Source organism: Chenopodium album, chromosome 8 (assembly GCF_948465745.1).
Source record: "Chenopodium album chromosome 8, dcCheAlbu1.1, whole genome shotgun sequence".
Classification (NCBI taxonomy): Eukaryota; Viridiplantae; Streptophyta; class Magnoliopsida; order Caryophyllales; family Amaranthaceae; genus Chenopodium; species Chenopodium album.
The window spans coordinates 48,514,668-48,528,408 of NC_137841.1; the positions used below are offsets into that span (position 1 = coordinate 48,514,668).

Below are 13,741 nucleotides of genomic sequence, written 5' to 3' on the forward strand. Positions count from 1 at the left end.
TTGCCTGTGTTGTACTGCTGTTTCCTTATCGTGTATATCGTTGCTGCTTAGCCTGCTCACTTTTTATGTTACAGTTGCAGATTATGCAATTTGCATGTAAGAATAATTTGATTATTCACCACAGGCATTTAGTAAATTGAGTGTCCTCTCTCCTCAGTATTAGTCTGATTACAGAGACCAAATATGCGGCAAGATTTTATGCTCTGTTTTTGTTGTTGTATGAGGTTGAATGAAGTGCAATTCCAGAGGTAACACTCCCTTTGTTCACAAAGATGCTTATGCTCTTTTCCAGGAAGTGAAATAGAACTGGAAAGTTGGTTTAGTTTCTAATGCTCCTGATACATAGCGTGATGGGTTGTCAGAACAGTACCCGAGGCATTAAACTTATTGTCTGCTGTATCATGGGTTGAAGAGCTTAAGCAATGTAGCGTGAGGGGATGTCAGAACCAGTGAATCCCTGAGGCATTAAGCTTACTGTTTGTGTTAGTTTCCTTGGTCTCTGTTTTTAGATTTTAGGTTTGGGGGTGCATTTGAGTTTAGGAGGGATAATGCTCCATCACTTAGATAATGGAGGAAGATGACATTGATGTTGAGGAGATGTTTGAGAATACTAGTAGTCCAGAAGGGGCTATTTCGTATGTGTTTGATATGAAAAAGAAAACAAACTCTTTGCTCAAATTGAAGGACTTTAATTCTGCTTGTGTGTTATAATTTGTGCTATTAGTGATGACCCTCAGATGCGTGAGTTTAGTCCTGAGTTGAAGGAGCTTGCTATGTCTTCATTTGTATATTGCAGCAAGCGCAATGAAGCTAAATAAATTTAGTGTTGCCAATTCTTTTTGTTCTTTGGTTTTGGAGGCTAGTAAGAATAATTTGAAGGCTATGTTTAGAAGAGCATTAGTGTTGGAGAAGTCGGGATTTTTAGATAGGGCGTATGATGATTTTAAATCAGCAAAAGAGATTGAACCAACAAACAAGGAAATGAGGAAGGAATTGGCAAGATTGGAGAATGTTGTACTTAGGAATCTTAATGGTGAAGAGATAAGGTTGAGGATCAGAGAAGCACAGTCAATGAAAAGAAAATGAAAAGAATGGAAAGTTCTAAGGAAGAGAAGAATGTGGAGGCTATTTGTGATAAGCCGGAAGTTCAAGCTACCAAAGACTATTGTAATGGTAGCCATGGGTCATATAATATGGGAGATAGAGATCCCATGGATATTGACAACTTGAAAGGCTAAATTTCAAGGTGTTGTTCAAATTCTGGCCTTCGTAGTTTTATGGTGGCGTTCGTCAATCGAAAAAATCTATCTTCTTGCTTGAGAATTGCTTTTGCAGATACAGATAAGTTGAGGCAAGGGAAAGAGTTGTGACTCCATCAACCACATTCATATTGAAGGTACATACCTTCACCCCAAAAATTCATATCATGATGGAGACCCCCCACAAACATAGTGGAGACCCCCCACAAACATAGTTTGAGGGAAGCAGTGGTCTCTCACTCGATACCAACTTTGAGTGTGTTTCCAGATGATGACATCAATCAAAACAAGTCATCATCAATCAATTGTAATGAAAGTGCCTTTGTTAATGAGAAAATAGAGCATGTTCACTCGCCTCATGAAATTCCTTACAACAAGGATGTGTATCAAGTTCATGGTCATGAAGTGAAATATAGTAGTCTGCTGGCTCCTGGGCAAAGCATCAGTCATCCTTCATCTGAACTCGAGCAAATCAAGGAGGAAAAGCTTCTCCGAAGCCATGACCAACACCCTCAATCATCAAAAGAGGAGAGTTAGAGGAAGAATTCGGAAACAAAGCAAGTGTCCGTAACCTAATTATGCCTAGCCTATCATTAAATCTAGTTTTCATGCCGGTATGAAGAGGAAGGGTGGTACGTTCGGAAATCTCTTCGATCATCCAAAGAAGAAGCTTAACAATAGTTTATGTGTTTGTATTTCTAATTTTCAGCATTGTTAATTTGTTGTAGTAGTTGTATGTTGTGTAAGACTACACAAAATCTAGCAAGTATGACTAGAGATAAGTAGTAGTCTCGTGTTTTGTATGCTTACTCTTTTGTATTAAAAAAAAAAAAATCAGTATACAGGCAGTAACTGCACAATAACGTGTAGAGGCTGCAACGACGTATTATAACAACCAAGACTTCAAGACTTTAGTCGCAGTATCAATCAGGAAAAACCACCTAGAAAAAACCACCTATTCATGCCAATTAAGGAGTGACTACTCATACATACTCTAAATATCCTGACTACTCATACATGACTGGGCCAATGATACAACAAACACCCAATGTGTAGACGGCTTCTGTTCTTCGATGGGATAAACATACATGGATTAACAACCAGCCATTGATGCTCAGACGCTAATGACTCAATCAAAGGTGTAATGACTGGCTTATGCATTGTTCTTCGGAGTTGATCCAACTTTCTGGTAGCCTGTCATTATTTTACCAACAACAATATTTTCGAGCATATGTGTTAAGAGCACTGAATAAAAATAAATAAATAAATAAATATTTTTAAAACAAGGGACGACGAAGCATGAATGGAGTAGCATCACTAATATGTATGCTTTTGTAAGTTTGTTTATTTCATACCAAATATTCTGTACTCTTATTACAAAACTCTCAAAATTTGTCTCTCCTTCATGACACAAACTTGCTAGTATTAAAGTTTAGAAAACTGAAATTAATCATTTGGGTATTCTAATAATAAAAAAATGAACTACTTGTACGACACTGTAATTTAGAAGTTGGGATTCTTTACACTTTAAGCCATAAACAGTCTCACATATGCTGTCATTTGAAAAAAATCAGACAGGTTGAGTTCATTCTCTATCAGTTTGATAATAACACAAGTGCTCTACCAATCCAAGATCATCCTTAGTGAGTTTAGTGATTTTTAATCACCTCCATTAACAATTACAAGTTATTATACGTTGTACACTAATCTATATCTTTCTACATCTTAAAAATTAAACATCTACTTGCTGCCAGTAATAAAAAACCACCAGATCTTCATGGCTGGTTTCAACGCCTATCAAAACAAGCTGCTACAACCATGCTGATTGTTCTAGCTGATACTACACATAAAAGTACATTACTTATATGTAATCATTGTATGGCAACTTCCTATTGAAAGAATTTTACCCTTTCCCTCGAACAATCAGTCGATTACTTGGGTTTTCTGTCTAAAAGTTGTAATGTTGGTCTATAACCTATCAATAGCTACAAGATGAATTTTTAATAATGCTCGAATAGTGGACTAACCCAAACCTGTTATGAAACCCTTTCCAACATGCCACTCTTTGAGTTAAAGGTGAAGTATGTGAGTGAGTTCTGAAAGTGTCATAAATTCAAACCTGAGTGATTATCTGCACGACTCAAAAATTCAAAGACAATATTACCAAGTTGAAAATTGAATCTAGGAAGTAAAAATTGGAATTGAGCAGATGACATGGTACTAGTGAACATTTAAAGGGCTGAGCAGAGCTTTTGATGTTCAACTTGCTGAAGCCAGGGAATAAGTGCTTGAGATGGCAGCAGCCCAGGAAAAGCTTAAGGATGAATTTGTAGCAGCTGTTTCCTCAGACATGCTTGAGGAGAAAGTATATGAAGTAGGAGCTGATGTAGATATCACTGCAGTTCAATTTAAAGTAAAGGCTAAGAACTTGTTCTCTTCACCTGAATTAAGGAGATCTAATTGTTTTTAATCTTTTTATTAAGGTCAAATCTGAATTTTCGTTATCTAATCTAATCTGATGTGATTTAATAATTTAACTAAACTTTAACCGCATTTTAATTTAATCCAAAAAGAAAAACATTATCAAAATGGATATTGTTAGGTTCGTCTCATTACGAAACTTTTCATAAAATTTTATTTAATAGACAATTCACGATATTTCGCAATAAGTAAATAATAATTAAAAGTTTTGATAATGTTTCTAGTCTGCTGGTTTGATCTGAATTTATTAAGGAATAAATAATAAGTATTTGAAATAAGTTGAAGAGAACAAGTCCTAAGACAACATCCTTTTTTATAGATGTATCACACTCTCTCATTCCCCAAATAAAAGTCACATTTGCCTTTTGCACACGTGTTGAAATGTTAAGCAAGGTGAAAAAAAGTAAGATAATCACCCTCTATCTTACTTGAATGCCTTAATTCCATAAAAGGGGTTGGCTACATGAACCAACAACATGAAGACTTCCTATGAGGTCACCAATCCTAATAATACTCTCATGTCTCTCTATCATTGTGGCTCATATCAAGCGATGTGACAAAGTTTTACACTAATGTCACTAGCCTACTGTAACCCACTGGCGGAGTTGAATAAAAAAAAAAAGGGGGTTAGGGATGATTAAAGGAGAATCTAAAACAGAAAATATTGGGGTTTGATTATTTAAAGGTGATTAAAAATACAGATAATGAGCTTTAGTTGACTAAAGTGTTTAAAGAAGATTTCATCTTTCCAATGGAGGTTTTGATGTTTCTCCTTTACAGAGTCCTTATTTGCATCCTTCTAGCTGGTCGTTATGCCACACTAGGGAGTTGGAACTCATTGTTACGAGGGGGATATGAACGTTTTAGAAAGCATGCTTTCTAGAGGAAAATAGGACCTCTGTGGAGGAATAGGAAAGATGTAGGATATGATTATACCTTCTAATGAAGGCAGGGGTTTGGCCTTGACTAGGAAAGTACTTTGTCAACCCCAAGCTTCACATGAAAGCGAATTCTTTCCGCAATATGACCAACAAACTTTAAGGTTAGAAATTCCTGAAAAAATAAATAAAAAATTCTTCTTCAAGAGTTCAAAGGTTGGATCTTAACTTGTTTAGTTTGAGAGTGCCCAAGAGTTTTGGACAAACTACTCTCTGAAGTTTCACGTAAAAGGGACTAAGGGAGTACAGTGAATGATTAATTAGGAATAACATGTAATAAAGTGATATTTCTTCCTCCATGCACTTATGATGATACAATCATGAGATATCAATGTTTTAGATAATTATTGAAGGCACAACAGAAAAACTGCTCAAACTTTCGTGTTTAATAGAGGTCTAAAGTTCTAAACACTCATGTAAGGGTCTTCTTATGGGATTGACCTTCCTACCAAAATTCTTTTGAGTCTTAGGTTCAGTAAATTGTTTAGGGTAAATAAGGTAATCATCCTCACTTGCTCCAATGCTATCCAGCTGATAATTTCTCTGGATGTTCAATATTCCACTGACATCAAATGGGGATCTGTTTGCTTAGTGCTTACCTGATTTATCCAAGACAAGGAAGTTTAAAAACTGTGTACTGAGCCATAAAATCTACCTATTCACTTAGTAAAATAGCATGGAGTTGCACTATATCTGCAACAAAGAACAAACTCATCTAGTCTAATAACCAGGCAGCCTAAACATTTCACCACAGCCAGAGGTCAACCACAACATTTATGGTTTTTCTTACCTAGCAAGTTACTAGAAATTGTAATAAAGGCACTGAGGCTATTCAATTTTTAATATTTACAAAGAAATTTCTTCATGGATGAATTAAGCTCCTTCCTGGTGTTCTAATCATGCAAGAATCTTGCTAGTTAGTATAGGTCTTTAGCATCTTGAGAGTAATTCTCTTCTTTAAAGTCCTATTTTGATTATACAAGAATTTTGTAATTGTAACTAAACATAGCTCACAATCTTAAAGACTCAAATATCATGATTTTATTGGCTTGGGTGAGCCAACCCGCTAAATTTAAATTAGAGCGAAAAAACCATATAACCAAGCGTGAAATATTGTAACAGTCTATAGTAACCAAGCGTGAAATATTGTAACAATCTATAGTAAGGATGCCATTTCTAAATGGATGTGCTAGGAATAAGCATGTTTACAACACTAAAAATGACACTAATTCGAATGATGATTCAACTTTCGAGAGGTTGATGCTCTCTAAGTATGAGTTATCGAGAGGCTCACTCTCTTCTTATAACAAACCTCATGATATTCAACATTTTCTTATTCTTCCTAATGAGGCCTATTTATAAAAAATCCCCCCTAACAAAACTCTAGCTTATTCCCCAAGTTACTATTAATAGATTATGACTAACATGCCCTCCCCTAAATATTGATTCCTTGCATTACCTGTTGCCCAAACTTTCACCTAGTCCTCAAGGTGGATAGTAGTCATTCCTGAGACTGGAAGCACTGATATGATCACTGTCACACTTGCTTAGCTTGTCATAAGGCTCTTGAACAGTGAGGTTTTGCTCATCCTTCAATGGTTGAGCTATATATTTTTTTTCTAGGACTTGCTATGGAATGATGATAGAAGTAGGATGGTAGAGTGGGAGGCATAATAGATTGGTTTGTGGCCTAAAGGATGAACAATAGTATAGCTGTCAATTCGGGTGAACGAGTAGGGTTTGGGTCGGCTAAGGGTCGGGTCAACTTGAGTCAGGTAATTTGGGTTAATGTCGTAACCTATGTGGGTCAGATTCGGGTTAGGTCATGATTGAGTCGGGTGATGTCGGGTCATACATCTTATCGGATTTGGGTCGGATTTAGGCCGGGTTACATTCGGATCGGGTGAATAATAGGTCGGATTTAATTCGGGTTTTCACGGTAAAAACGAGTTATGGTCATTCTCGGGTTCAGTTTTAAGTCAATAATTTACGAGTTATAATCAGGTCGGGTCATTCTCGGGTTTAAGTCGGGTTCGGTTCAAGTCAATAATTTACGGGTTATATTCAGGTCGGGTCATTTCCAAGTCGGGTCATTCTTGGGTTCAATTCGGGTTCGGTTCAAGTCAATAATTTGCAGGTTCGGTTCAAGTAAAGACAAAATACTTTCAATATTAACATAGTGTAGTTTTAGCCTTACCAAGTTATGACTTTACAAGTAGATTATAATGTATATAGCATATACCTTTATTTAGATAGTCAATATCTACAATAATAAAGATGTATAAAATAATAATTTGAGTTGATTTTGGGTCAGGTCAATCACAAGTCAAGTTGATTTCGGGTGGGATTTGTAACAGATTGGGTTGAATTTCGAGTCGGGTTAGTATCAGGTCAGGTTAAATTCGGTTCGGGTAAGAAACAAGTCGGGTTAGTAATAGGTCGGGTTAAATTCGGGTTTTGGCGGGTTAAAACGGGTTTGGGTCAATTTTGGTTCAGGTCAGGTTCGGTTTAGGTTAATAATTTATGAATTATATTCGGGTCCAGGACAGTCATGTTCGGGTTTGGGTCTCAAATTCTCAGGTTAACTTGGGTCTACGGTTGGTTTCAGGTCGGTCAGTCAGGTCTGGGTCACCATTTTTCCGGGTTCAGACGGGACGATTAATAATCGGGTTAGGGTCGGTATTACGGGTCGATTAATAATCGGGTTAGGGTCGGTATTTCGGGCCAGGTCAACTTTTGACTGCTCTAGACAATAGTCCTCGCTGAATGGAGTGTTTAGAGTCAAAGTTGGAATATTGTGGGCTAGACGAATGGGTGAGAACGTTGGGGCTAATTAATAGATTATCAGAAGGTGTGCTCTGTCATAAAGAGGGTTAGGATAATGGAGGTTGATATGTAGGGCTGTAAAATGGGTCTATTGTCAATAAGCTTAACTGCTTGTCTTTCACTTTCAAAAGAATAATAGGACTTAAAATAAGTGGGTCTTGACTCTAACATCACTTCACCAATTTTAATTGGATTTGCTTGGTTGCTCGCTCTTAATTCACCTTTTTTGGATGCACGTGACCCGAGCTATCATCATTTTGTTACTACCCTTGTCTTTTACCATATTGCCCTTACTAGCATCATCTTCTAGAGTTGTCTTCTTTCCCAAGTCAATAAAGCTTCTACCATACTCAAGCATCATTCGGGATCTTTTGGAAATTACATTCCACACGCCATTCTAAAAGGGCTACCACTGACTTTGCTTCTCCATAGGTAAACTCAATGTTACCACCGCCATCCAATCAGCTGTCGCAGGAATTATCATATCTACAACCACTCACCATCATTTTTGGCCCCTGATTTGAGCTCTTTATTAGGGGAGGGCATGTAAGTCATAGTCTATAAATAGTAACTTAGGGAATAAGTTAGAGGTTTGTTAGGGGGAATTTCCCATAAAACGGCTCATTAGGAAGAATAAGGACAAGTTGAATATTTTGAGGTTTGTTATTAGGAGAGAGTGTGCCTCTCGAAAGCTCGTACTTAGAGAGCATCCACCTCTCGAAAGTGCAATAATCATTTGAATTAGTGTAATTTCATCTTATCAATATGATCACCATTTTTCTTCTTATTTTCTGCCATTTTTAGGGTGCTGTAAACATGCTAATTCCTAGTGACATAAATAAATGAGAAGCAGGTTACGATCAGGTCGGAATCTAGTGATGGTGTACATCATATTACTTCATCCACTCCCTATATATTGCAATATAGGGATGGAAAACGGATTTTAAGAAGAGGAGAGAGATAAAGAGGAATAAAGCTAGAGATCCATGTGATGAGGAGAGGTAAAGAGAGAAAACATGTGCAAATAGAAAAATGTTACAATTTAGTGAAATTTCCTAAAGTGGTAATTGTTGCAATATTTGTGGAATATTTGTGAAATTTTCTAAAGTGGTAATTATTGCAATATTTGTGGAACAGAGAAAGTATTATCCATCACCTAGTTATCACCGGCCTTTTATAATGTAGAAGAACACCATTAACCATTTCCATTAGGCAATTAAGAAGTTAAGTGAAATGACTAGTCAATATAGTAAATGGTATGCATTGTTAAACTTGATAAAATTTATGTACTAATGTCCATCAGTGTTACGCATAAGGCTCATTTGAATATATATATATATATATATATATATATATATATATATATATATATATATATATATATATATAAAATTTCTTTGGAATTTTGGTTGCTATCTAGATATATGTGCTACTTCTTAAAATTGTTTATTTGTGAAACAAACATTTGTTGGAATTTATTTCAAGTCATGTTTTATTACTTTTATCACCCATAAATCACAAAATTCATCCATGGATGATGAATGGACGGGTATGGATGAAGGATTTAAGCAGTTGGAGGATAAAAAAGGTGAAGCAGATGGCAAGAGTTGTGACGCAACACCTAATCCAAACACGATTTATTGTCATCCCTAGGCTATTGGAACCATTGAAGCTTGAAAAAGCCTATCACTCAATATTGGATTCAAGGATTTATCTTACGTGGACTAGCTTAACAAAGTAGACACTAAGACGTGCAAGAAGGTGAAGTCTGAAACCCTACAGTTTAAGAGTTAGGCTAATCAAGTGACACAATGGATAGACTAATTCACACACTAGCTATGTACCGGCGTTTAGTTTGCCTTCACTTCTCACAGACTGCAGTAGCTAGATTACTAGGTGCTTACATTATTAAACATCAGGTAGGGATTGAGCATTTTCACACCTGAAGCTTGAGTCCCCTAAGGATACAGCTATAGCTTTTCACACACTAGACTAACTAGTAGCATTGATAGCTCAATCCTAAAGAAGAGAATCACTCTCAAGTGTAATGCATCCGAACTAATAACTGTACTGGTTCTATGCCTATAAACGAGGTTGTATAAGAATCACTCTCTACTGTAAAGAGTACTATCGATTCCAACCTCTTTTACCAGGTTCCTATTTATATTTCCCCTAACTTAATTATGGCTAGACTCCCTACAACAGATGAACCCAAAATTCCACGGTAGCTAACCAAAATATCATTATGATTTATTAGAATATTAAAATGCATGGTTTTTAATTTAGTTGGGTTTGCTTTGACTGTTTACTAAGCTTTCGCCTTTAGATAAACTGGTTCTCCTTTTTCAAGACGTGGTTGGTTTGCTAAGAATCCGCAGTTAGCTAGTGCAGTGATAATTCAACTTCCAGCAAGTGCTGTAAGAATTTAGCAGCCAAAGCTTCCTTAAGACTGAATGTAAGGACCTACAAAAAGCTTGATGGATGCCTCTATAGTTAGCAGCTTCTCTTCTTTCTGCTTGGACCTGTACTTCGAGTTCCAGGTTGTAAGCTAAATCTTCCAGCTTGTTGAGATTGTGGTAACAAGGCCTGCCTGATGTGTAGAGGGAATATGGGTTTTTTCTGAACTCTTCTTTAAGATATTTTCCTTATCAATCATAAATCTCATCCACTTCTTCCATTTTCTCCACTTCCAGTTTTAACTCAAGTAGTTGTATCCTAGCTTAATTTTACACCTTTGTTGCCTCTTAAACAAACCAAGGCATATTCCAGTATGAGCATGGTCTAAAGGATCGAAATTCTCATATATCCTTATTCTAGCGCTTCAATTCAGTTTGGGTGGTCTCTGCTCTCTGGTGTCTAGTAACTCTAGCTTTCTGTTGCACCTTGTCACAACCTTAAAGTGCTTTTGACTTGGCTTGTTCTACCTCTGTTCCTTGGTTAAAAAGATTGTGTTATCACTTAGAAGAATCCAATGCACATTAATTTCAGTTCATACTGATGTACTTAATTTTTACAATTCTTATGGCTCTTTATTTATTGCTCAGGGAAGTTATTTCAATACTATTGAGAGTGACCAATTTGATCCAGTTCAATCCAGCGTTACCCCCTCATTTTCATTTGTTGCAGTATTATTTTGTAGTCCTGTTTCAGGTATTATGTTTCACAGATTGTTGATTGCATACATGCACCTTCTTTGTGGCAACTTGAACTAAAAGGACCCCAAATTCTCATAAGAATGAGGTGCCTACAACAGTTTTTCTGTATATTTTCTAAGCTTCTCAAAGCTTGTTTCACATTACCCATAGAAAGGAAAAGTCGGCGATTTATTACTTTACATTTGTAGATCATTAAAGATTTACGATTTCACTCAACCTAAGCTAATTTAACGATTTAACCAGATTCACATCTCAATGATTATTTTATTTCTTCTACCTATATAATAATAGGCCCTTGGAGCTTATTTCCCTGACACATACTCATAAGAACCGGGTTCTCTTTAATGACAAACTGACAGGAGATGTCTGACCATCATGACCAGAATTAGTGTTGATAAATGCAAACAGTGTACCAATATTTCACATTCATACAACACTAATACAATACATAAGATTAGAAACTTTGCCTCTGGCGGTTTTAAAAAAGTTGGAAAAGGTTAGAACATTTACCGTAATAATGATTAGAAGTAGAACTAGATTAATCAACCTTCTTACTCAGGCAAAGCAGGATGCTCCATATACAACTGTAAACCTAGAGGTTCAGAACTCATGGACTTTATAGGAGTTATCAGTGGAGCTTTCTGCCATTGCTTTGCGTCTGTTGGTATCCATAGCTCCAGATCATTGCTTGCACTAATCTGAGCTTCAGAACGGAAAAAAGCGGTTACTTCCCACCTGCAATCTGGACCCAAAAAAGATTAGAGATAAAAGAAAAATTCCTAGCCAAAAAGACAATGAAATTTAAGTAAATAAACTGTAGGAATTTTGAGTTTCTGAAGTAAAAGAGCATTGACACTTATATATAGGCAGGCAGACTTCTCAACTCATACCCCCAGGGAGAACCCTAACAAGGTCCTTAGACAAAGAGAGCTTGACAAGAAATGATCTAAGAGAGAATTCAAGGTCATCTTCTTCCACATTCGATCCATAAGATTGATTCACTTGAAGCTTGAAATTATATCTTTCCAATGGATTGCCCTTGAAATCAAAGAATATAACTGCTACTCTGTCAACAAATCCCTAAAATGCAGATAGGCTCAGTTACTGACTTAATGATGTTGTATTCACACAGACACATACTTTTTCAAATGGCCTGTTTGGTAGCAGGTAATAAATGGTGATAATTGGAATGGACTTGAAGTGCAAATTAGGAAGGAAATTGACATTGTAACGCAATTCATCCTCAAGCATGTGTTTTCATCGTGATTTTTATTACCATCCATTACCACTTGGGGAGGAGGTACTAATGAAAATTTATATAGAAAAATGGACAATTTGGGGTTGTACTAGCATCATCATGAGGATGAACTTTGATTTTCCTTACAAATTTTCATACAAATTCATTCTCATTCCAATTATTTAGGCCACCTATCAAATAGCCGTCAAAGGCAAAGTGAATACTATCTCCGTTACATAATATTATGTGCAACTTTTGGGAATTATTTGTGATATTAAAAAAATTCAAAAGTTGCACATAATATGTAATGGAAATAGTACATGAAATCAGAAAGAAACCTTTTCAAGGAAAGGAAAGAGTCCATTAACAGCAGAGTGAATGTAGTCTTGCAGTTCAGGATGCTTTGCTTTATGAACCACCATATTTAAGTATCTTCGTCTTTCGAATGCTCCTATATCAATCAACACAACCACGAAAAGAAAAGACTTAAATACCATACAAATTAAACCATCATTCCACATAATACAGATTACAAATGCATTCACATAAATTAAACCATCATTCCACATAATACATATTACAAATTCATTCACATAAAATAAACTCATATTCAGAAGAATGTGATTAATTACTGAAACAAATATCCTAGTTAAGTAAACTCATTTCTTGGACAACATACCAGTAGGGTAAACACCTTTGTGGAGAACAATGGAAGTAATGGCCACTTCCAGAAAATCTACCAGAATTCGAGCTATATATTTGGGGTCCATTTTTCGTGCTAAAATCAATGGCTTCTCTTATCACTCCCCAAAACCCTTGGCATACTGCGGCTCTTCTTCAACCTCTAAAGTCTAACCATTGTGAATCAATGTCTTCTCTTCGACTCTTTCTCTCTATTCATTTTCTTTCAATTCTAATTACTTTTGATTTTTTCTTTCCAAAAAAAAAATAAAAAAATAAAAATAAAGGATTTTTCTAATCTATACCCCTAAGATAGTTGAATTTCTAAGGTGTACCCATGCTTTTTCAAATTTTTAAGCCGTGCCCTTCAACTTCTTATCAATACTAAAATGTACCCTTATTAGTTATTTAAAAGTTAATTGAGAGTGTGATTTCGTGGCTTTAGTTTTCATTATTAGGGTTGTTGTGGTTAATATTTCTTTCTCGTATCATTTCCTTATCTTTTATCATCTTTTTATTAAATTTATAGTTAACTTTAGGTGACGTGGAAGTACCAAGGAGGGTACCATTCATTAATGGTAGTGAGTTGAGGGGCACAACTAAGAAATTTGAAAAAGCATGGGTACACCTTAGAATCTCGACTGCCTTAGGGGCATAACTTAGAAAAACCCAAAAATAAATTACTTTTGATGTTTGTGTACCAACAACACGGGCTGGCCCCCATTGATCTACAAAGTAAAATAGTATAAACAACAAAGGCTTAGGTCCTATTCCCATACGTTTATTTTCAATTCTGTTCATTTTAGCTATAATCAGTTCAGTTCAGTTTAGTTCATTTCTGTTCAATTCAGTTTATGTCTAATGATATTGCTAATGATATAAAGTCAATTTCATTCTTTTAAGCTCTTATTACAACAACGAAAATAATAATAATAATAATAATAATAATAATAATAATAATAATAATAATAATAATAATAATAATAATAATAATAATAATAATAACATTTAATTATAGTAATAATAATAATCATAATAATAATAATAATAATATTAATGATAATAATATTTAATAATAATAATATTTAATAATAATAATAAAAATAATTAATAATAATAATAATTAATAATAATAATAATAATAATAACTAATAATAAAATTTA

The 13,741-nt window shown here is 35.3% G+C and overlaps 1 protein-coding gene across 1 annotated transcript; it reads right to left on the reverse strand.

Annotated features, from left to right (window-relative positions):
• Positions 1 to 1,979: 1,979 nt before the first annotated feature.
• On the reverse strand, positions 1,980 to 12,799 carry LOC145556099 (DNA polymerase zeta processivity subunit-like). Its single transcript, XM_081617772.1, has 5 exons — positions 12,576 to 12,799; positions 12,235 to 12,347; positions 11,550 to 11,739; positions 11,170 to 11,401; positions 1,980 to 2,453 (listed from the first exon to the last, which is right to left on the reverse strand). The coding sequence occupies exons 1-4, from the start codon at positions 12,664 to 12,666 to the stop codon at positions 11,211 to 11,213; spliced, it is 585 nt and encodes a 194-aa protein (XP_081473898.1). The 5' UTR covers positions 12,667 to 12,799; the 3' UTR covers positions 1,980 to 2,453; positions 11,170 to 11,210.
• Between the last annotated feature and the right edge of the window lie 942 nt (positions 12,800 to 13,741).

Coding starts and splice junctions, on each gene's coding strand:
- LOC145556099 (XM_081617772.1), bottom strand. CDS start 12,666: ATGGACCCCAAATATATAGCTCGAATTCTGGTAGATTTTCTGGAAGTG. Junction 12,348..12,575: donor CAAAGGTGTTTACCCTACTG/GTATGTTGTCCA, acceptor TGATTGATATAG/GAGCATTCGAAAGACGAAGA. Junction 11,402..11,549: donor TGTTAGGGTTCTCCCTGGGG/GTATGAGTTGAG, acceptor TTTTGGGTCCAG/ATTGCAGGTGGGAAGTAACC.